This window comes from Haliaeetus leucocephalus, unplaced genomic scaffold, assembly GCF_000737465.1.
Source record: "Haliaeetus leucocephalus isolate CR32 unplaced genomic scaffold, Haliaeetus_leucocephalus-4.0 Scaffold306, whole genome shotgun sequence".
In the NCBI taxonomy this organism is placed as follows: Eukaryota; Metazoa; Chordata; class Aves; order Accipitriformes; family Accipitridae; genus Haliaeetus; species Haliaeetus leucocephalus.
Window position 1 is genome coordinate 5,673,780 of NW_010972742.1, and position 20,594 is coordinate 5,694,373.

Below are 20,594 nucleotides of genomic sequence, written 5' to 3' on the forward strand. Positions count from 1 at the left end.
TGCCGCCGCCGCGTTCCCGCACCTCGCGCACAGCCCGCCCGCCGCCATCTTCGCTCCCCTCTCACGTGACCCGCCGCGCGGAGTCGGTCCCCCCTCCTTCTCCCCAGCGCCGGTGTCACGTGGTGGGGGGCCACCGCTCCGCCTCCGGCCCCCGACCCGGCGTTTTGGGTCATGTGACAGGCGGCAGCGCCAAGATGGCGGCGTCCCGTGAGGTGGGTCCGCGCTCCGCTCCCGGGTTTGCGGGGGGGGCGGTCGGGGAAGGGCGCAGCTCCTCGGTGGGACCCGGGGCTTCCCCGGGCAGAGCTTCCGAGCGACTCCGAGACCTTCCAGGGGCTAACGCAGGTCCGCCATCCTTGCTGCGGCCCGTGCCCCGGGGCAGCTTCCTAGTAGTGCCGGCTGGGCTGCGGGGTGCCGCGGCTGAGGGGGAGAGGAGGCGGAGGGCGGCGTGGAAGGAGAGGGCAAGGGGAGCCCGCAGCGCTGCGGGGGACACAGGTAAGAGAGGGAGGCGGCAGGTGGCGCAGCGAGGCGAGGGCTACCGGGTGTTTGGGAGCACGTCAGGGGGAAACATCCCTACCTAGAGCAGCCGGGATGCTGATCGCGAAACGGGCAGAAAACGCTTAGTCCGGCTTGAAACTGGGGGCGGTGGGTCCCGTTCGGTGTGTGAGAGAGCAGGAGTGCTGAGGAGCTTCATGTTACGTGAAAGAAGGTGTGGAGGAGGGAATCGCAGCAGGCACAAGAAAATGAAACAATTCAGCAGTGAAATACATCGTGTTGCAAATTCACGGGTCACGGGCTTTCAAAGCTGCTGCAATAGAGTAGGAGACCTGCGTTTCACATGGTGAAATTCTTCCTTGTCTTATAGGCCAGCTGGCAGGCTGCCTGCTTGGGGAAGCTGTCATTATTGATGCAAGAGCTGGGTTGCAACCTTAAAGTTGCCAGACTGAGTGGGAGGTCTTTTTCAAGCTTTGGCTAGCGTGTGGTATTTACCCTGCCTCTTCTCAAATAAGCCTTAAGCTTCCTCCTCCCCTGTGCTCAGAAACAACAAGGAGTGGGACCCCAAAACCATTATTGGTCGTAGGTAGATATTGCCCATGCCAGTTCTGTTTTATTGACTATATGATTAATTCTTCTCCTGTTCTGTTTAAAAATTAATTGTGATGGCAAAAAGATTGTACTTGGCCTGATCTAGCTGTATAGCAAGAGTAAATGCAATGAAGTTGTTTGGCAATCAAGTATTTCAGCCGATGTGAATAAGGATGCCAAAAAGCAATCTATTAATAATTGTGAGTTTTCAATACAAAGTCATAAATAACTAAACTGCTCCAGACCCACAGTGTAAGGGAGTTTGATGGTACAAACTTTAATAGTTACCCAGTAATATTACTGCTAACATCTCTATCAGCTTTATAATCTGGTGACACCATTCAACACTGGATGAAAACCCAAGCCAAAACTTTAAATAAACTTCTAGCCTTCCATGAGGGAGCTAATGGCTAATGTATATATTAGTAATGAGACTGGGGGAGCAGAATTTAATAAGGGTTTACTGCTAAGGGTGGACCAGAAAGGATGAAGCAATCCAGAGTTTCAGCTGGAGATATCTTACACAGCAGGGATACCTACAACTGGATCAGCCATTCTATTGCCAACAGACATACAGAAACTGATACCTTCGAAGAACACAAAAGAGATGTTAGTGTAATGGCATTGGTTTACGTATGGCTAAGACTTAACATCAGATTATGGATAAGGAGAAACAAAGGTTGCCAGAAAGCAATAAATGCTGGTGAGAATTTCACAACGTTGTGAATGCCCACAGTACTTCAAAGAAGATAAGATATGATTTAACCTATAGAGTAATTGTGTGCATTGCTGATTATCTCAACTATTTATCTTATAGTCCAAAAGTTTAAAGGAGTTTAGTTTGCAATGCAGCTGTCATTGGCTGTGAACCTTGACTGAGCGAAGGTGAAGAGCTGTAAATGCACTAAGTCTTAGTAAGACAAGGGAGTGAGGGGATGTAGAAAACAATGACAGCTTTAGATCATGATCAAGAATGTCTTACAGGGTTTACTTACTCTTGAGGAATTTGAGGAAAATAAATCGTACCAGAGGTTAGTTAAACAAATCACTTATAAAGTAATGATGCGATTCTGGGATGAGACTTGCTAGTATTTGTCTAGTGTCATTAATGACTGACTAACATTAAAATACTTCACTTATTTATACAGATCTAGAGTCTGTGTAGAACAGGCATGCAAGGTTCTCGCTTGGAAAACAGGAGTCAAGATAGCTGACGGGGAAGAGGCCGTGCCATGTGTTAAAGAGAAATGAAGCCAATACCTTTCTTTAAAAATAAGCAAGAATAAATCAGACTCATTTACTCACCTATGAAGCTGTATAATAGTTAAATCATATGGCTACAACACATCCTAGAGTTAAACAGAATATTGCCAATACATCAAGATGGTCTAGAAGCGTATTTCAGAATAGATATCTTCGTAACAAATATGACCCAGCAGTGCTGTAGAAGCAAAACAAATTAGGCTGCTTAATATTAAGGATGTGATAAACATCCTCTCACGGCTACAGGCAAGATGAGGTGTGTTCACTTCATTTTTCTGTGCTCAGATCTCCAGCTTAGCTTATCTTGACAGTTCTGCTAATAGATCAAAATTAAAGTATGCCATTTGGCAATTTTTTTAAGTGATTGTGATGTTTTCTTTCCTACTTCTATTCTAAATACTATATAGCATTATAAAACACCTACTACACTAATGGGAAGTATTCAATCATAACACCAGTGACAGAAGGAGAGAGGTACGTAGGGGGTTTTGCACAGCAGTGGGAAGAGAAATATTTAATAAAGGAGGAACATTCGGTAAAAATACAGTGAAAACTGCATATAAAATTAGGTTCTAAAATTACCTTTAAACTTTTAAATTAATTATATTTCAAACTCACACCATCACAATAAAGCCTTCTGGGAATATTTATGGTTTGTTTGCTTCACATTTTCATTCAAAGACACTGCAACAGAAATATTTAAAACTGTATCTGAATACCCCAGTATTCAGTGGTTCATTTCTGTCACTGCAGGCTGACTTCTCTTGATTCTCAAAAGGGGATGACAGTTTTGGCTGATCTACTACCTCACTGGTTCTATGGGTTTTTTTATTCACCTGTGGGTTGACATTAACAACTGGCACATAACTATCAGTTTAAATTGAGCTTAAGAACAAAACAGCTGTGTGAAAGCTTTAGCTTTTCTAGGTGTGGCTTTAATTGTTTGCTCTTTTTTTATTTTTAATAGGAATTGCAGTAGCATGAAAGGGAATTCTTCATAATGGACAATTATTGAGCACATCGGGACTCCTGAGAGAGTTTGAAAGCTTGAGCCACGTTGGACTGGAATCATGTTAAACAAGCCAGTGCTCATGGAATCCCTGATAGTGTTCGTCATCGTTCTCTTTGTGCACGCAGTGGTGTGGGACCGGTATTCCTGGTGCGCTGTCGCTCTCGCCATCCAGGCTTTTTATGCCCAATTCAAATGGGACCGTCTGCTCCAGCTGGGTGGGGCTGTATTCCAGTTCCGTACAGCAGCGAACAGTGGCCTCCTGCCAGCTAGCATGGTCATCCCCTTGTTGGGGATAACGATGAAGGAGAGGTGCAAATCTGCTGGCATTGTGTACTTCGAACGTTTTGGCATTGTTGTAGCTTCCACTGGCATGCTGGTTGCTCTCTTTCTGTCTGTAATAGCGGTTGGCATCACAAAACCTGTGCCAACCAACACTTGCATACTTACTGGTGTTGCTGGCAGTATAATTATCTATACCATGAAGCACTCTTTGACTGTTTCAGAAGTGATAGAGGTCCTAGAAGTGCTGCTAATTTTTGTCTACCTCAGTATGATCTTGCTGTACTTGTTGCCTCGATGTTTTACTCCTGGAGAAGCATTGCTAGTTCTCGGAGGTATAAGTTTTGTTCTCAATCAGCTCATTAAACGCTCACTGAATGTAATCGAGGGCAGAGGTGATCCCATAGACTTTTTCCTTCTGGTGGCAGTTGTTGGAGTTGTTCTTCTTGGGCTTTTTTTCACTGTGCTCTTCATTTTCATGGATTCGGGTACGTGGATCTCCTCCATGTTTTTCCACATGATGACAGCAGTGCTAGGCTTAGGGGTCATCATGCCTTGGCTGTACCGACTGATCCAGAGGAACCCCTTATTCTGGCTACTCCAGTTTCTGTTTCAGACACAGACAAGAGTTTACCTTCTTGTATATTGGACCTTTTTGGCTGCTTCAGCATGTGGTATAGTTTTCTACCAGAATGCTAAGAGATCATCTGAATCTAAAAAACATCAGGCCTCGACTATAACCAGGAAATATTTCCATTTCATTGTTGTAGCTACTTATGTTCCTGGACTAATTTATGACCGCCAGCTTCTCTACGTTGCTGCAGTTCTGTGTCTGGCAGTGTTTATCTTCTTAGAGTACATTCGATACTTCAGGATCAAACCATTTGGCCAAACTCTTAGGCATTTGCTGTCTCTCTTCTTGGATGAAAGAGACAGTGGACCTCTAATCTTGACTCATATTTATCTCCTCCTTGGCATGTCCCTCCCAGTGTGGTTGTTCCCCAGATCTTGTGCTCCTAAAGGTACCTTGTCTGGGGCAGGAGCACTGGTCCCCTACTCTGGGGTACTGGCAGTAGGGGTAGGAGACACTATTGCCTCCGTTTTTGGCAGCACAATGGGAGAAATCAAATGGCCAGGAACAAAGAAGACCTTTGAAGGGACAATGACAGCTATTTTTGCTCAGATCATTGCTGTGGCTCTTATTCTGATCTTTGACAGCAGTGTGAATCTGAACTCCAGCTATGCCTGGATTCTGGTATCTGTGAGCTTAGTTTCTCTTTTGGAAGCTTATACTACCCAAATAGATAATCTGCTGTTGCCTCTCTACCTCCAGATAATGTTTATGGCATAGAAGCACTTCCAGGAACAGAGGTTTTTTCCCCTGTCTAGAGAAAAGCAGTAATAGAATATGCACTGTAATGAGAGCTCAAAACTGATCTAAACACTGTTTTTGGTACAGCAGATGATAAAATTGTTAAAAACAGAAATGAAAAAGACCTATTTAAAATAAAGGGTTTGGTTTGGTCTTGTTTTTTTCCCCATTTAAAACAGCATGAGTTGCTTTATGTTCTCACAGGAACACAAACACAACTGATAAAAATAGCATTTGTGTTTAGTAATCCGATTTAAGTTTCTTCTGGGTGCCCAGAGGCAAAGGAAGTAGAGGAGGAAGAGGTAAGTCAATGAGAGGAAAAAAAATAAATAAGCAAGCCTTGCAGATGTTGCCACCTCTGTATTGTATCAGAGCCAAAACTTGTTTTGCTGTACTGAGTCCTGCCATCTTGTATTACTGAATATGTGAACTCCTTGTTTCTGTATACGCACCATTTAAAGCATGTTTTGTAATGAACGTGACCACACAGAGTGAGTACAACTGTCCAAATATATCCAGTCACCATCAACAAGAGCCATACTATTGCACTGTGATGCACAAACACAGCTTCAAACTCAGTAGCTATAATAGCTAAGTTTATCCAGAGCAGGTGGGAGAGGTTTGAGAATGTAGAAAGAGGCCATTTGTTCCAAACAGTATTAACAAGAGGGTTGTAGTTTTAGCCCTGAAGGTTTATGCAACGAGAATGGTTTTTTCAAGATTTTAATCGATAATTTATTTGGGATACTATTCAATATAGGGGAAAAACTAAGCAAAGTCACAGGTAAAACTGATTACACATTAATCATGAAAGCAGAAAAAATCTGTTAAAGTCAATAAACTTTTCTAATACTATTACAGTTTTCTACTTTTCATGGTTTTTCAGCTAGATGTTTCATCAAATAATTTATAAAAATGCTTCTATCAACAAACTGATTAGAGCCATTTAATTCTGTCCATTTAATTAAAACTACCATTTTGTGGCCAAAAACCCCACCTAAAAAAAACCACTTCTGTATTGACAATCTCTGCTTACCAGTTTGCAGAGTGTCCATGAGAACAAAAACATGTTAACACATGTCCTCCCTGCCTCTTCCCTTCCCCTGAGAAGTGTCCAAGCAGAGATTTGCATTCCAGAGTTCTTGTTTGCAGGATGAAGTTAACTTCTGACACTTCTTTTATTCACTTTTGGGAAGAGTTTTGCGTGAGTCCAAGATACCTTACACAATACTGTCCTGCAGTCCTAGCCCTGAGACTGTGTCTTAGGAGTGAGAATAAGACCAGGGGTGGAGTGAAACTAGTGCTCTGGGCCAGCAGACAGAGCCAGCAAAATTGGCCCCAGAACCCAATATTGCATTTGTCCCTGCAACAAGCCAGGACTCGAACAGCTAAGAGGCAGCATTGCCCAATCTACGCCCCTGCCTGGGCAGGGCTCCTGAGATTTCATACTGCTTTTCCTGAGGATGTCAAAATCGTCCAGAGCTGGTTTTGGTTAATAACACAATAAATTGTCAGATACTCTTTGTTGGAAACAAACTCATTAACTGTGCTAGACTGAGTTTCCCCTCACATTTAACAGGAAATCCTGTTTCTTGCTTTTATTTATACACTTGAACTAGATGGTTTTGTACATTGCAGGTAGTGGTGCATATAATCAGAGGACAAACTATCACTCTTCAGCAGAACGGTCCTATTCTAAATTACTGACTTTTCTAAGGGAAAGATACAGAAAAAGCTTTAGCTGCTTCCATCATGAGCCACAGCCTTCACCACTAACGTCATAAAATAGCACCAGAGTTGAAGGAAGTCACTTTCCCTCTGCCCTGCTCACAGCTTTCAAACAAACTGTCAAAAACGTAGGGGAAGGCAGCAGTTGTACCTGCAGAAACTTTGAACTCGACATTACTGCTGTTGCCATTACCCACCTTCCTAATTCCTACTACAGCCACCTGATCATTCCTCTGTGATGAATTCTTTGCTGTACTGAACCTATTCTGCATTGACCAGCAAAGTCCAAAGGGCTGAAAGGAAACTTCCTCCCATAAAGAAACCAGATTTGACTATTTCACATCAAACAAATGCCAGAGACAGGCAATATACTTTTGAAAGGGATGAGTCAGTAAGAACTGGGGCTCACTCTGCCAGGACTTGAAGCAGTCTTAAGGTTACTACGATGTAATTAGTGCATTGATGATACTGGGCTCATATCTCAGGGTTCCCATTGCACCAGTGCCAGTGAAATTGCACCTACACAGCTTCTGTTCAGTTTAGGATACAGGCTTAAGCTTGCCTTGGAAAACTTACTTTTCTTAACATTCCTTAGGTTTCACCTTGCTTTAAGTTGGTTTGGTTTTGTTGGGGTTTTGGGGATATTAACTGTTCTTGTGCACATTGAGAGTTCAAACTGGTCATCAGACAACTTAGTGCTGGCCCCAGCTGGTGGGACAAGGTCACACTGTGTCTTCCTCAAAGAAAAGATGAGGGAGATAAAAAGGAGAATTTCTGATTTTTTTTATTTAAATGTTAGGAGTTTGATTGGGTTTTTTTGTTTTCATAATTTCAACACAATTCTTTAAGAACTGTAATATTTTTAATCAACACACCTGGAGATCAAACACTCAGCTGCAGTTTGCTAGAAATACTTAAAAGATTGATTATAAAACTAGACTTCCTGCTTCATTTTGCCCACAATAGGATTATGTTTAATCACTATTATTCAAACAGTAGGACAGAGACCTAAGGATAAAAGTCAGCCATCTTCACACAACACTTTCACCTGCATTGCTGGGATTGCCACAACCAAGAAATGCACTAGACAAGCTCTTGACTTAAAAAGAAGAAAATACTGAGTATCTGTAAAAAGAAATACTTCTTAACTAGTCCCAGTCAAGGTGCAATGATCTTCAATGGTCTATTCTCAAGACTGAAGAAGTTTCCTTACCAAAAGGACTGGGCGACTATTCTCATAGTCATAGGGCTCATGCTGAAGTAGAAGCTTCTGTCTAATGCAGGTGTGTTCAGCTGTGTCAAGGGTCCTTGTTCTGAGAAGAGGACAAATTAATCTTGAGAGCTGATCTAGTGAAAGTTGTATTTAAAAGGAACATGAACAAACAACCAGAAAGGAATATTGATCAGCTATTAACTCCAGAAGCCAATCACTAACTTCAAGTGTAGAGTGATGGAAAAGGCAGTTCGGGAGTTGGCTGGAGCCTAGGAAGCAAGGAAGAGGTAAAAACAAAACTTCAGAGGCTATTCCAGTTCTACGGGTATGAAATCAATGCTAAGTGAGGTACTACCAACAGGAACTGTGTGACATGCAAGACCACCAATAAAAGTTTATCCTGGCTATTGCATTGAAAAGGATCTAGTTTCCTCAGCTGCTTGTTAGGATGGCAACCTCACCAGTTCTCTTTGCTCCAGCTGGTGTCTTTGGCTTCCATCACATGGAAGGTGAATGCATGGCGAGAGGACTCTGAGCTGTTCAGTTCACTCTTATGGACGACTTCACCATGGATAAGAATGAGTCCACCTATTTGAAAGAAACATCTGTACTGCTTTTTTTTCAAATTGTGAGTGCCAGTTTTAAAATATAAGGGAAGTTGAAAGTATTAAAATACAATTTTAGCTCTCTTTTTTCTTGAGCTGTAAAGCAGACTTTGGGGGTTGTTTTTACCTTTACTTATAGGCAGAGGTTTGAACTGGCTGTCATCGTAGGCTGGCTCTGACCCTACAAACTCTACAACACGTGTTGAGGTACATGAAGCTGCACGGACCATTCTCCGGCTAATTCCATCTGCAAATCCACAGAATAAGCAAACACACATAAAAATTAAACAGCTAGCTACATTCTGCACAGCAGAGGAACAATATCTGTCATGTCTCTTGGCAATGATAAGAGCTTTATTATTATATTATATTCATTTTTTTCCTTAGTAACTTGGGTGGGTTTTTTTCATTAAGCAAAGATTTAGGATTTTCCAGCTGTGGGAAAAACTGATAAACAACTACCTTCTGTTTGCCTTTCTGGCTCTTTCTGTGCATTGCAACATAGCCCTTTAGGAACACAGATAATCATACACTTATGCAAAGCCAACTTTTGGCCCATTTCTCCTTTCTATAAGAACATAAATTGCAATCAGAGTGCAGCTGACTCCAGAATTTATGAGGGATGAGTGCCTTAAAATCTTAAGAGCGCTATGATTACACTCACTGAGTAAATGCTTAGGTGAGCACAGTTTAAAGCTGATGAGCATGCCCTAGAGGTAGTGAAAAACAGAAAACTCTGCTGGTAATTCAACAGTGGTGACACACACACAGCAACTACCATCTGTCACAACGGCCATTACGTGAGTCTGTGCTGATCTGGTTTTGTCTGTGTGTTCCCCTGGGACACTGACTGTTCTTCAGTGGCTTGGATGGTGTCCAAGTGATCCTTGCATAGACTTGGAGGCTTTCCTTGTTTACTGAGATTCAGACCAATATTTGACAGTTGTGTATAAGAGGATTTTTATTCCCCTTACATAGGGCTGTCAGGACTAAAAATTTTAGTGGCCAGAGAAAAAAAAGGGGGTCTTTGTGAAGGGGATGCAACCTGGAAAAGAAACAGTTTTGTGAATGGATGGCGAAAAAAGAAAAAAAAATAAAAGAAAAAAAAAGTGTGATTGAGTGATTTCTCAGTGTATTCCTGCTCTGGAAGGCAAAACAAGGATTATTACTCTTTGCAGTCCAGATCAGACTTGATAAACATTTTCAAGGCTACAGTCAAAACTGTGGAAGGAGCACCAACATATAGTAATGACCTGTTTTGCTACAGGAAGAAAGGACACAGTGGTTTAAGAGCTTCTTTACATTAAAGTCTTAAATCTCAGTGGCCTGGCAAGGAAGACTCTGAATCTTGCAGGGGAAGCTTCTGAAATAATACTGAAATGAAAAGAAAAGATTCAGGAGCAGTTTTAATGGCCCTCACCTTAACAGATTCTGGAGTAAATAAAAATTCAGGAGGACTGTCCTTCCTTTCCCCAGTGCCCTGGATTTTTTGTTTCTAAGCTAGGTATCAATTTAAAACTAAACAGTGTCAGTCATGTATCCCACCTTTTTTTGTTTTATTAAAAAATATTGTTATATTAGGCTCATCTGATGGACTAGTGGCCAAAAGCAAAGTGAAGCAGTTAACCTGCTGAAAAATGTGGTTGTGGATTTGACAAACAGCATAGGAGGAGATCTTTGCAGTAAAGAAAGTTGTCTTTTCGACAACCAAGGACAGTAGCGTGGTTCTGCAGGCACTGTGCAATGCAGAGAACATAACACAGTCTGTGTCACCCTCCACCCTTAAGCAAGAAGATGGCACACGTTTCACAGCACACACCAAACACCACGACTCTTACTGGTGTGAGAGCCAGGAATGAACCACAAGCAGCCGTTCTCCAGCGTGACATCCTCCAGGGCAATCCAGAACCCCAGGATTCTGCCCAGAGGCTCTGTGTGCAGGAAGGTGGCATCCTGGTGTGGGGTCACTGCGACGAGACACAGTCATTAAGGTCTTCTAATGCCCGAGGAATTCAGTACCACTGGAAGGATGGCAGACTTGCATCTCCCTGACATCTTGACCTGACCTACCCTGCCACCGATCTGTCATACATATTAAATCTTACATAAAAATACCACCTTTCAGCCTGCTGCAAATGTAGAAGTAGCTCTTTGTTCAAGCTGCATATGATGTAGAAACATTTCTGGAAAACATGGATGCTTTTTAATAATTTTAAGAAAGTTTGGACCACAAAACTCACAGGCTTAAGTCCGATTCTGACCCTTTTTCCTGGTAATATTCCTTTCCTAAAGGAGTATTATGTGTAGTGTGATATAGAGATAATATGAATCTCACCTTCACCACCAATGCCAGGTTGCTGCAAGGAAAGAAAGGTGATGTGTAAAGAGTTTCACAGCTTCCCACCTGACAGGGGGGTGGGACAAAAAGACTTGAATTACTGTACCTTGAAGATATACATGCTTTGCACAACTACTGGTCTCTCAAGGCCTAGTTTTCTTCCCAATTCCTGCAAGAAAACTTTTCAAGATTTATGATTGCTGTTTTCCACACACTATAAAGCATTATTCCTTGACAATATATAAATTTCCTTTCACAGACAAAATTACTATCCTTGGGAGTCTAGAAAATTAAGATTAACTACTCCATATTTTTTTCCCCAGGGCATTCTAGGAAACAGTAACAGCTCACCTGCACCTTGGAGGAGTGGGTGATTTGCTTGAAGACAGGATCATAAGCATGTAAAGCTAAGGGGAAAGAAAAGGCTCAGACTGAAGATTTCATTAACAGAAGTGAATTTGACAGCTCTCAATGATGAGCTGCAGAGACAACAGCCAAGCAAGATAAATTGCAGCCAGAAACTTTCATCCCTCCCAAGAGCAAACATGGCTTATCACACCTAAGGTGATTCAACACTTGTAGATTTGTACAATCTGCTATACAGACCAAAAATATAATCACTCACTGGCCACAAACTGCAGCTATATAAAAAATAGCGTATAAAAGTGAACAAAAATTCAGTATTATGTGATTAAGTATTATATTATGCAAATGCTAATACGACAACCACTATACATGACCCTGAAGGACATAGGTGAATTCACCCTTTTAAAACACAGTTCTTAAGACCTACCAAAAAAAAGTAATTACTGCAAAAACAATCTAGGGCTTATCTTTGGTGCCCTTTGCAGAGGGCCACAGCTCGCAGGTCAGAGCTGTTTGCGCACAGACACTTGCTACAGCCCAGCTGTGACAAAACTGTGAAGCAAAGACTTGGAATCACGCCTCCATCTCATCATGATCAAATTCGTCACGAGGACACACGACCGGGTCCAGCAGGGTCTGCTCCCGAGCAACGGATGAGGCAAGACCCAACCAAAAGGAGTAATTACAAAAATTAAGTCTACAGAAGCCTTTTGAATTGTTACATTGCTCAGTCAGCAGGCATCTACAGTTGTTTTCACTTCCCCTGGGAAAAGCTGAAGTATAACAGAATGGCAGGGGTCTGGGAGGGGGAGAGTGTTTTTCTGAGAAAACCACAGAACCGAGAACTCTCAGTACTGAATTTCCAAGTTTAGTGAAAAGTTTAGTTTAATCTGAACAGAGTTCATGTGTTTGGAGATGCAGTGAATCCTGCTCTTGTTTTCCATGTGTTGTTTGAAAACAAGACATCAAAATGCAAGTCCAGTAAGTGGGAGAGAGGACATAGGTCAAACTGAAACTAGTAAGGGTAAAGAAAAGGTGCTGGTGACACCAAAGGAGGGAGGACAGCTTTGGTGTTGGCAACCCACTACTGCACAGGACACAAGACACAGTTTGATCTGTACTAAATGTGACCACTCTTCAGTGGTAAATTCGTTAGAGCAGTCTCTTACATAAAAGAGACAAGGGCTGAAGTCCAAACTTCCTCATGTCAGTGACTCTGTGCTATGCATAGCTGAAAAACCTCCTAGAAGGGTTTTTTGAAAAGGATCGTAACAGAAGATTTTTAAGTCCTTTGACAGCAGAGCGAGAGGCAGCACAGAGAGAATTGCAGAGACAGTGACAGAGCGACATGCGGAAAAGCAGACCAACACGTAGAAATCAAATTGAAGAATTTCATGCAGAAACCCAGAGTAAAACAGCCCGGGATTGCAAAGACAGGAGCTGTGTGGCCACAATGGCAAGAGGGGGAGAGCTTTGCAACATTTGATGCAGTCATCCCCAGGATGCACAGAGAAGCAACAGAAGAGTAAAGAAGTCACTTCTCTGCTCAGAAGGGTTTCACCTCAGATGGCCAAGCATATTTATAGTGAGTAGGTCTGGAGAAATCCTCGTGTCTGAAAACCACATCCCTTTCAAAACCCCATCCTTTAAACATACCATGGCCAATCTTGCTGACGGATTTCTCCTTTGGAATTAGAAAGTTACCTATGAAACAAAACCAGAATTTAACACTGTTTGCAAAGCAGGAATTGTCCTAGAGCTGGAAACTGGCCCCTGATCCCTCATTCAGCCTTCTCCTGTCCCTTCCCTGTGGCTAACTCAGGCCAGGACTTACCTCTCCCATCCAAAGCACCTTTCTCAAAGAAGAATCTAATCTTGTCTCCACTGGTTAGGAAATAATCCGAGCTACCCTGCCAGGGATAAGAGCCCAGTAAAGATAGTATCCTTGTAAAGACATAAATGAATCTTCAGTCAAAGCGTTAATACTCACCTGCATCTTTTTCCCATCAAGCCGCAGCATAAACAAAACAGAGTCAATAGAAATCACTCAAAAAGGCTTTCTACAATGCTAATGTCTTGGCATTGATTACAGCTTTACAAGAACCTCTCACATAGAGGCTACCCTTGCTTTTCTTTTGCTGCCTGCCTGGAAAATAACCTATTTTCTGTCTGCAGAACAAGTGCAAAGTGATCTGTGAGAGCTGCTTGTGGCTACCAGGAGCTATAGCGTAGGGGCTGAAAGCGCAGCAGAGCCACGCGCATCCTCTCCTCCTTCACCTTCTAAGACCACCATCAAACATTTGTAGAAAGCTGGAGAGCAAATGCCTCTCACAGTGTTATGTTCAGTTAGAAAAGAGTCATGTTCCCCCAGAGTGAATCCTGAGCAGCTATTTGCCTTTTCCCTTTCTCCTTCCAGTGCTCCAACCAGGACAACCCTGCCCTTCTCGGTACCTGCGCCTGGAGCTGCTCCTCTTCTTTGGTGGAGAACTCGGTGCGGCAGTGCAGTGGCACTTCCATCTCTGCTATGATCCTTTGAATCTGATTCCTCATGCTGTCACACTCCTCTGCAGTGAAAAAATGCTCTAGGACAAGGAAGCCATCCTCGCGGAACTGGAAGAGACGGGGTGACTGCTCTCCTCCAGACTCCTTGGGGGAAGCAGCACAAAGCAAGAGGTGGGTTCTGGCCTTTTGCTGTGCCTCAGTTCAGTGTGAAAAGCATCCCAGCTTCAGCTCTGCAGCTGGACAACACGCTCTTAATTTTTTAATTTCAGGAGGGGTTTCTATTGTAAAAAGATAATTTGTTAATAAGCTCAGATTCCACACAGTTAAGAACAACGTATCTCCACCCCTCAGTCCACAAAGCAGAGAAGATATCGTCACTAGAGCCTTTGTGGTTTAAGGATATCTTATCTAAGGTGTCCAACCAGCAATTCTTAGATTACAAAGCCTGCTAACACGAAGAGAACAGTCATACTTATATGCCAAATAAGAGTGAGATTCCTTTACAAGCTGGAAAGCATTTTCTCTAAGGGAAAAATCCCTGGGTGGTTTTTCACAGTTCACTACACAATCCCTTACAAAATGAAGTGAACGCTGTTGGCACTGCTGTTTCTTTATATAGAATACCCTGGAGATTATCCTTTGACAGGCAGATTTCGAGTTCATGGATGAGAGCTGAGCAGCGGAGACAGAAGGGCACAAGAGAAATTCCTCCAAGAGCTCTGTGGGACAAGGTGCCCTCTGGGAGAGTTTGTAGCCACAACAGGGTCCTCACACACTCAAAATGAATGTAATACAAGTAGCTGAGAAGAATATAAAGCATTCGTAAAGCAGATCTTTGCTAGACCTGATCACAGGTTAACTAGCAGTGACCATATCTTACAAGTAGTGTCACCTGCATGCACTACAGACACGCTCCTTCCCGGAGTGTGGTTTCTTACCTTTTGGATCTGATGCTGGGTTACAAACGCCATCGGGGCAGAGCTGCCAGGATCCCACCAGCAACACCACGATGCCACCCAGGCTCTGCAGGGCTGATTCCCCGCCTCTTCACGTGATCCTTTTCCCAGCATGTGATAACAGCAAGCACTGGACAGCCAGACCATTGAATTTTGTCCCTATTTCTGGACGTTTGTTCCTGGCAGGGACATTCAGGGCTGCAGAGCTTTGCTTTGGCTCTTGTTGCTACTTAAAGTGCACAAGCATTCTGCTCAAGTGCGATCACAAGTTTGAGTCACTTCTTAACTCCAAGGAGGAATCACTGTTTTAATTAATAACCCAGATTAAAAAAAATAGAGCAGTTAAGCCTAGTAAATGCAGTAGTAAAATAAGGGTGGTAAAATAAGATTCAAGTGGGATGAAAAGATCTAGAAGTTTTGAAACAAATTTAAAGTGGCAATTCAGGCTCCTACAGAGCCCTTTTTGCTCAGTCAGCAAGTCCTGCCAGCACTTCAGCACACTTACCTGAAAGGGACTTCAGCAACCCAGGAGATGGCAAACATCAGACTAAAGGGTGAGGGTTTGGTAAAATTCATAGAGAATATATCTGCTATTTTCATTCACAGCTGCTCTTTGGCACTTTACACCTTCGCTTGCTCGGTTCGCTCTCTTGCGGCTCCAAACGTGCGTGTAAATAGATAAACCCAAAGCCACAGTTCAAACCAGAGAAAATGCAGAAACTAGATCTAAAAGGCAGAAGAGAGTGAAAGACAGGTGCCAGCCCAGCGGTGGCGCTCCCCGCCAACACATCCTTCCCTTCGCACAGGAATCCCTGGGGGAGATTTTACTCTCCAGAGAAAAATGTGTTGGCTCTTGTGGGAAACACCGAAAACATCCTTTCAGCAGCACTCCACAAAGAAATAACATCATGGAGACGGTTTTATGCATCACTCACCTAGCCAAAACAAAACCCAACAAAATGAAGGAGTGCAAAATGCTCATGGGAAGGTATTTACTTCCAAATATATTTGCTAGCAACTGAAAATACATCTTAAAAAACGATGTTTGAAAAAAATAAAGTCCTCTATTCTGTAAGGGAATAAACTCTGGATAAAAATCCCTCCCCATCTTGTTCAAGTCTTCTTCCTTTTTCTTTTTTTTTTTTTTAATGAAAAGGAAATTCAGCGTTTTCACTGGAGAACATCTCTTTGAGCATTTACAGCTTGTTTTCAAGCTTTTCTCAGCACACAAGAGGATATGAATTCAGTAGTTTAGAAAGCTAAGTTTTGCCAGAGACTTTAATCACTGGGCTACAAACGTGGAGTGGAAACAATCAGCCTCCAATGCTGCAAGACTCAAAATAATCAAGTAGTTCCTCCTTCCTGTTAACAGACTCTCACCAACTGATGGAGCTGAAGTGTTTTTAAGGAAGATGTGTCACCAGTGGTAAAAAACCCTGCTGTAGATATTGCCTGTAAGTCGATCTCATGAGCACCCCACCTCACCCCTCACTGGGAGGCAGCAATCCTGGAGAAACATGCCTTCTACACACACTCCCAATCCCACTCCAAGTCCCTCTGTGTTACCTCCGTCATTCATAATGTCATGTACTTCTCATTCCCAGGGGTTTTTTTGTTGTTGTTTTTAGCAATTTAGCACGTCATCTTCTCCACTCCCTACCTTACGCACACATGATGACTTCAGAAGCTGTTTTAGTTCATACACATGACGGTAAACCACAGCTTTCCTGTTCTATGGATTGTTTTGAGCAATATAAACAGCAGACCACAGCACACAACACGGCAAATAACAAAAGATAACTGATTGCATAAACTAGGAGAGGCAACCCTCTTGGTTACAGGCGCATTCATCAGTGTCTGTCCTTAGGAGTCCTCCAGTTCTTTGCCACTCCAGATGTGCTCCTATTTTGAGGCTTAGAAAGACCTTTTCAGCAAGAGGAAAACCACCCCCACCACATAATGCCCAAAAAAAGTCAGAGAAGAACGTCATCTTCGTAAATACCTTCTCTTCCAGTAAGTTTAGATAAGGAAGGTAGAAAGTACTCGAACAAAGCTGGGAAATGAACCCCTTTTCCTTCCCTTCCTTCCCCTCCAAGAGCTCTTTTGCAGACTATTAAACAACTTTTTCTCCTGCCAGCTCCACAAGAAAACTGCACTTCTGGCAAACTCCATTGGAGGCTGCCAAAGCCCAGCCCATGTCTGCATGAAAGGTACAAGAGTGACATCTGGAACATGGACAACCCTGCAGCAGACAAAGCACAAGTGTTTCAAATGCCTTTTTGACTGGCACGATTACCCTAATTTCCTCCTCAATAAGAGTTCCTATTGAAACCATTTGGAGCCAAGCCAGCTTGCCAGTTCTCCAGAGCCAGTTTAAGCAGCTCAGCACTCTCGCCAAAATTGCTGCTGTTGGAGCTGCCACAGTTATTAGGTAAGCAAAAGTTTCAGCTAGATCTCTTATCACCTCTCTTGCAGTCTTTGATACGATCAGCAACAAGTGACAGCATATTTAATGAGAAACAAGGAGCACAAGAACAACAATAACCATAATGAGTATTTAAATGGTATTAAATAGTCTATTAGTATTTAAAACGGCATAGATACTTGAATACTTTTGTCTTCCCTGTATTGGCAGTCCTTTCTTTCAAGCTAACAGAAGCCTCAGAAATGCAGTAATTTTCCATCAAGAGAATTGCCATGAACAGGTAAAAACAAGATGGCTCCTTTCTTCAAAAATCAGCAGGGTAAAAAGCTTATGGTGCAGCCAGACTAGAGAATTTTACCAGAATAAAACCAATATAGTTCCAGCTGCCTCTATTGCATCTTTACACTTTTCAGTGAGCTACGTAGAAAATTTGGAATTACCAGAATTAAAAGTCTTTTTCCAACAAAGACAGACCAGTTCTTTACCCTTGGGCTTTTTCCCCATCACTGTAGTGAAGTCCAGCAGGAATCCAGCAAGCACCAATTTTCTTTGATGGTACCATTCATTCTTTCTTTTTGCTCAGCTGTTCAAAGAGCTGGTAAATCCTTGCCAATAGGAGCTGCAGTCCAAGTGAGCTTCAGATGACAGGGACATTTTGTCCTCTCCTTTCTTGGTTCAGTCCTGCTAAGCATTTCATTAAAACTCATCAATGCCAATAAGCAGCATCTAAGACTACCACCTTTCACCTGTTTCAAGCCTGCTCACATTTTCTGTCACTGAAGTGGGACCAATGTCACTGCAGTCACGTAGTCTTGGACAAAGGAAGCAAGGGAAGGCAAAGCACAAGAGAAATACCTTTTGATAAAATAAGTGCGCTGCACAAACTCAAACTGTCTTTGAAAGTTACAGGCTGATTCTCTGTAACACATCATGTACATGCTCAGTTAGGAAAGATGCTATCTGCCAGCATTTTCAGTTGAAAGAGTAGTGCACAGGGTAGGCAGGCAGCTAGGAACCACACTTAACTAATTTGTTACCAGCAGTTGGCTGAAGACACTATTTTTATGGCAACAGGCAGTTTTCTCCATCGACTTCATTCAGTCCCTATCACTTTCCTAGGAAAGGAGAGCACAATATGCATTTTGAAAACCCAGCTGAGTTTCTGTAGGTCTATGTAGACAATAGTCCCAACAATCTTATATTTGGCAACATAAACCATTTCAGCCATTTGTTATAAAGTGATGGTGAAAGACATAAGGCAGTCCAGGCTTGTCACTGAGCAGGACCTCTTTTGCTGCACATCTACTTTTTGCTTATTCATAAAGGAATGTCATAATCCACAAGGACTCCTGTGATGAGTAGAAAAAACCAAGAGTCCTACACAATAGCTGGAATTATTAACATCTGTCTTCTGAAAAGTGAGAACATGAAAGGCTAAGTGCCTTTGCATACAGAAAGCTTAAAAGAAAGCAGACATAAAAGGAAAATGCAAATTAAAAATTAAAACTTTTATTCTGTTAAAGTGTCCAGTCTTACAAGTCTTTCAGAGAAAACAATAGCAGCCTTCAGTGCTCAAGGTGGAGGTGCTGCTGATCAGCTGCCCAAACAATCCCACATACAAAGTGAATGTCATGATTCTGAAATGTTACATCAAGTTGCAGGTCTCAGATGCCAAACCACAACCCTGCTCGTGCATTTACAAAATGGGAGTGAACAATGTTTAAGCCATGAGTAGTGTCTTAAATGGACACACTTGTCAGCTGTAAAAGATGACTCAGGCTCATTAGCCCCCTTCTCATTAAGTCTCCTCTAGAAAAATTTCCCCCATTGTTCAATAAAATTCCTTTAAAGGAGACAGAGGGAGGAAGGAAAGGGTAATTCCAGAAATCCTGAATTAAGCCTTTCTTTGAACTTTGTGATTTTTGTGAATTCAGACAAAGTTCACCTTTGCTATTGGGGTCCAGTAATTCAAGTACAGCTATTTTTGAAAAGGGATTTCGGAGATCAGATTTCTGGAGGTTTTCCTACTGCTGAAGCAGTTGAATGCTAAACTAACACTGCAGCTGGAGGGATGAAGGGAGAAAGGTCTGAGTGAAACAGTACTCTTGCCCAGTTCCAGTTCTGCTTCATGCACTGTTAGAATGCAGGTAGGACAGAAAACTCACTGTTTTGGGACGTGCTCAGTAAAACTACAGGATCCACTGTGTGGCCAAACAGTGGGGAAAAAAAATTTCTTTTTAAAATGCAACAAGAAAAAAAAAAGTGAAGTTTAAGCAACAGTTTTACTAGCTAGCATTCACACAGCCTTACCTTAGGTAACATTTCAGAGTAGATGACTCTACTGTTTATGGTATGACAATATTGTTTGTCAGTGAGAAGTCACGCCAAAAGTTAAGAAATCTCTCCATGGTTGAAAGAAAAAGAATCAGAGGGAACAGCTGGCTTCAGGCGGAGACTATTACAAACACACTTGAAGGAGCAAGTGCCTCTGTGGAAAAGTTATATCAATGTATCTCTAGACAAGGCATAGCTATTAATGAGAAAAAAAAAAAGTTACTCCTCCCCTGAAGGAGGACTAAAAAAAAAATCCGAAGAACTCAAACCATGCAAGTTCCTTTCCAAAGCAGAAAAAAGGTAAGGAAAGGAAACAATGTCACAGCTGTTGAATCAATAATGTTTGAAACTTTTTTCCATACACCTCATCCTCCATAAAGGATGTGTCACTGTTCTCAAAATTCTTAGAATCATTTGTTACAGAGGAGAGGGGAAGAAGAAAAAAAAACTTCAGTGTGGTTCAGCAACAGAAAGCCACTTAATACTATTTATGGTAATGATCACCATGAACTTCAATTAAAATGAAGTGAGCTAAATGGAGTGTATAAATGGTAATAAGAAAAAATAAAAAAAATGAGGTAGGATATTATCAGGAAGTGACAATTAATACCAAAAAACACCACATCATGAAAGATACCTGTAACAGCTATTTAACCATTCAGACTGGCGAAGTAAATTAATTCCAGCTGCTGAATTAACTGGGAACCAAATAATAAAATCAGAAAACAATCTTAAACAAAGAACAACTTCAGCTAACATTCCAGTGCATAGTTTCAGAGATACAGCAAGATTTAACACATTTATTAGGTTTGGTATTCCTTGCCTTTCAGCTGGTTCAAAATAATTGGTTGCAACTTACTACTTTTGGTGGTATTTAGCAGGAAAGGTAGAATTCCATTTTACTGACCTTCAGTCCTAACATTGGATGAGCATACTTGTGATCTACAGGGGCTCCAAGAATTCATTCAGCTCAGAAGTGCTATTAAGGAAACAGTTGGTTTTAATTCAAGTTGTTGTATGGTTTAACAGCTAATAAATAATCTGGTTTGCTACGACTAGAGTGCTTTGAAGAGCCTGTCATGAGAACAAGACACTGACCAGACTGTTGATTGTCTGCT

At 42.2% G+C, this 20,594-nt stretch overlaps 3 protein-coding genes across 6 annotated transcripts in view; 1 reads left to right on the forward strand and 2 right to left on the reverse strand.

The window, feature by feature from the left end:
* NUP188 (nucleoporin 188kDa) overlaps window positions 1–58 on the reverse strand; it is a 30,001-nt gene extending 29,943 nt beyond the window's left edge. Inside the window, exon 1 of the mRNA XM_010570939.1 lies at window positions 23–58. Coding sequence (XP_010569241.1) covers window positions 23–48 — 26 coding nt within the window. The 5' untranslated portion in view covers window positions 49–58. The remainder of the gene's footprint in view (window positions 1–22) is intronic.
* A 70-nt stretch (window positions 59–128) lies between these two features.
* DOLK (dolichol kinase) lies at window positions 129–5,926 on the forward strand. Of its 3 annotated transcripts, none has more exons than XM_010570943.1 (2): window positions 129–212; window positions 3,314–5,926. In XM_010570943.1, exon 2 carries the CDS (start codon window positions 3,417–3,419, stop codon window positions 4,986–4,988), a length of 1,572 nt encoding a protein of 523 aa, XP_010569245.1. In that variant the 5' UTR covers window positions 129–212; window positions 3,314–3,416; the 3' UTR covers window positions 4,989–5,926. The 3 variants fall into 3 exon arrangements, with proteins under 3 accessions (XP_010569245.1, XP_010569244.1, XP_010569246.1); XM_010570942.1 differs by having other exon boundaries at window positions 194–492; XM_010570944.1 differs by lacking the exon at window positions 129–212 and adding an exon at window positions 508–1,074.
* Window positions 2,305–15,868, reverse strand: PHYHD1 (phytanoyl-CoA dioxygenase domain containing 1). 2 transcript variants are annotated; one of them, XR_774575.1, is made up of 12 exons: window positions 14,700–15,868; window positions 13,711–13,869; window positions 13,094–13,169; window positions 12,916–12,963; window positions 11,245–11,300; window positions 11,000–11,062; window positions 10,891–10,912; window positions 10,394–10,522; window positions 8,683–8,802; window positions 8,412–8,538; window positions 7,951–8,219; window positions 2,305–3,030 (listed from the first exon to the last, which is right to left on the reverse strand). XR_774575.1 is itself a non-coding variant. In XM_010570941.1 (11 exons), exons 1-11 carry the CDS (start codon window positions 14,862–14,864, stop codon window positions 8,174–8,176), a joined length of 1,011 nt encoding a protein of 336 aa, XP_010569243.1. In that variant the 5' UTR covers window positions 14,865–15,868; the 3' UTR covers window positions 7,550–8,173. The 2 variants fall into 2 exon arrangements, 1 of the variants encoding a protein (XP_010569243.1); XM_010570941.1 differs by lacking the exon at window positions 2,305–3,030 and having other exon boundaries at window positions 7,550–8,219.
* Window positions 15,869–20,594: the final 4,726 nt, after the last annotated feature.

Coding starts and splice junctions, on each gene's coding strand:
- PHYHD1 (XM_010570941.1), bottom strand. CDS start 14,864: ATGGTCTGGCTGTCCAGTGCTTGCTGTTATCACATGCTGGGAAAAGGA. Junction 12,964..13,093: donor AGGTGCTTTGGATGGGAGAG/GTAAGTCCTGGC, acceptor TTTGTTTCATAG/GTAACTTTCTAATTCCAAAG. Junction 11,301..12,915: donor CGTCAGCAAGATTGGCCATG/GTATGTTTAAAG, acceptor CTTTCCCCTTAG/CTTTACATGCTTATGATCCT.
- DOLK (XM_010570943.1), top strand. CDS start 3,417: ATGTTAAACAAGCCAGTGCTCATGGAATCCCTGATAGTGTTCGTCATC.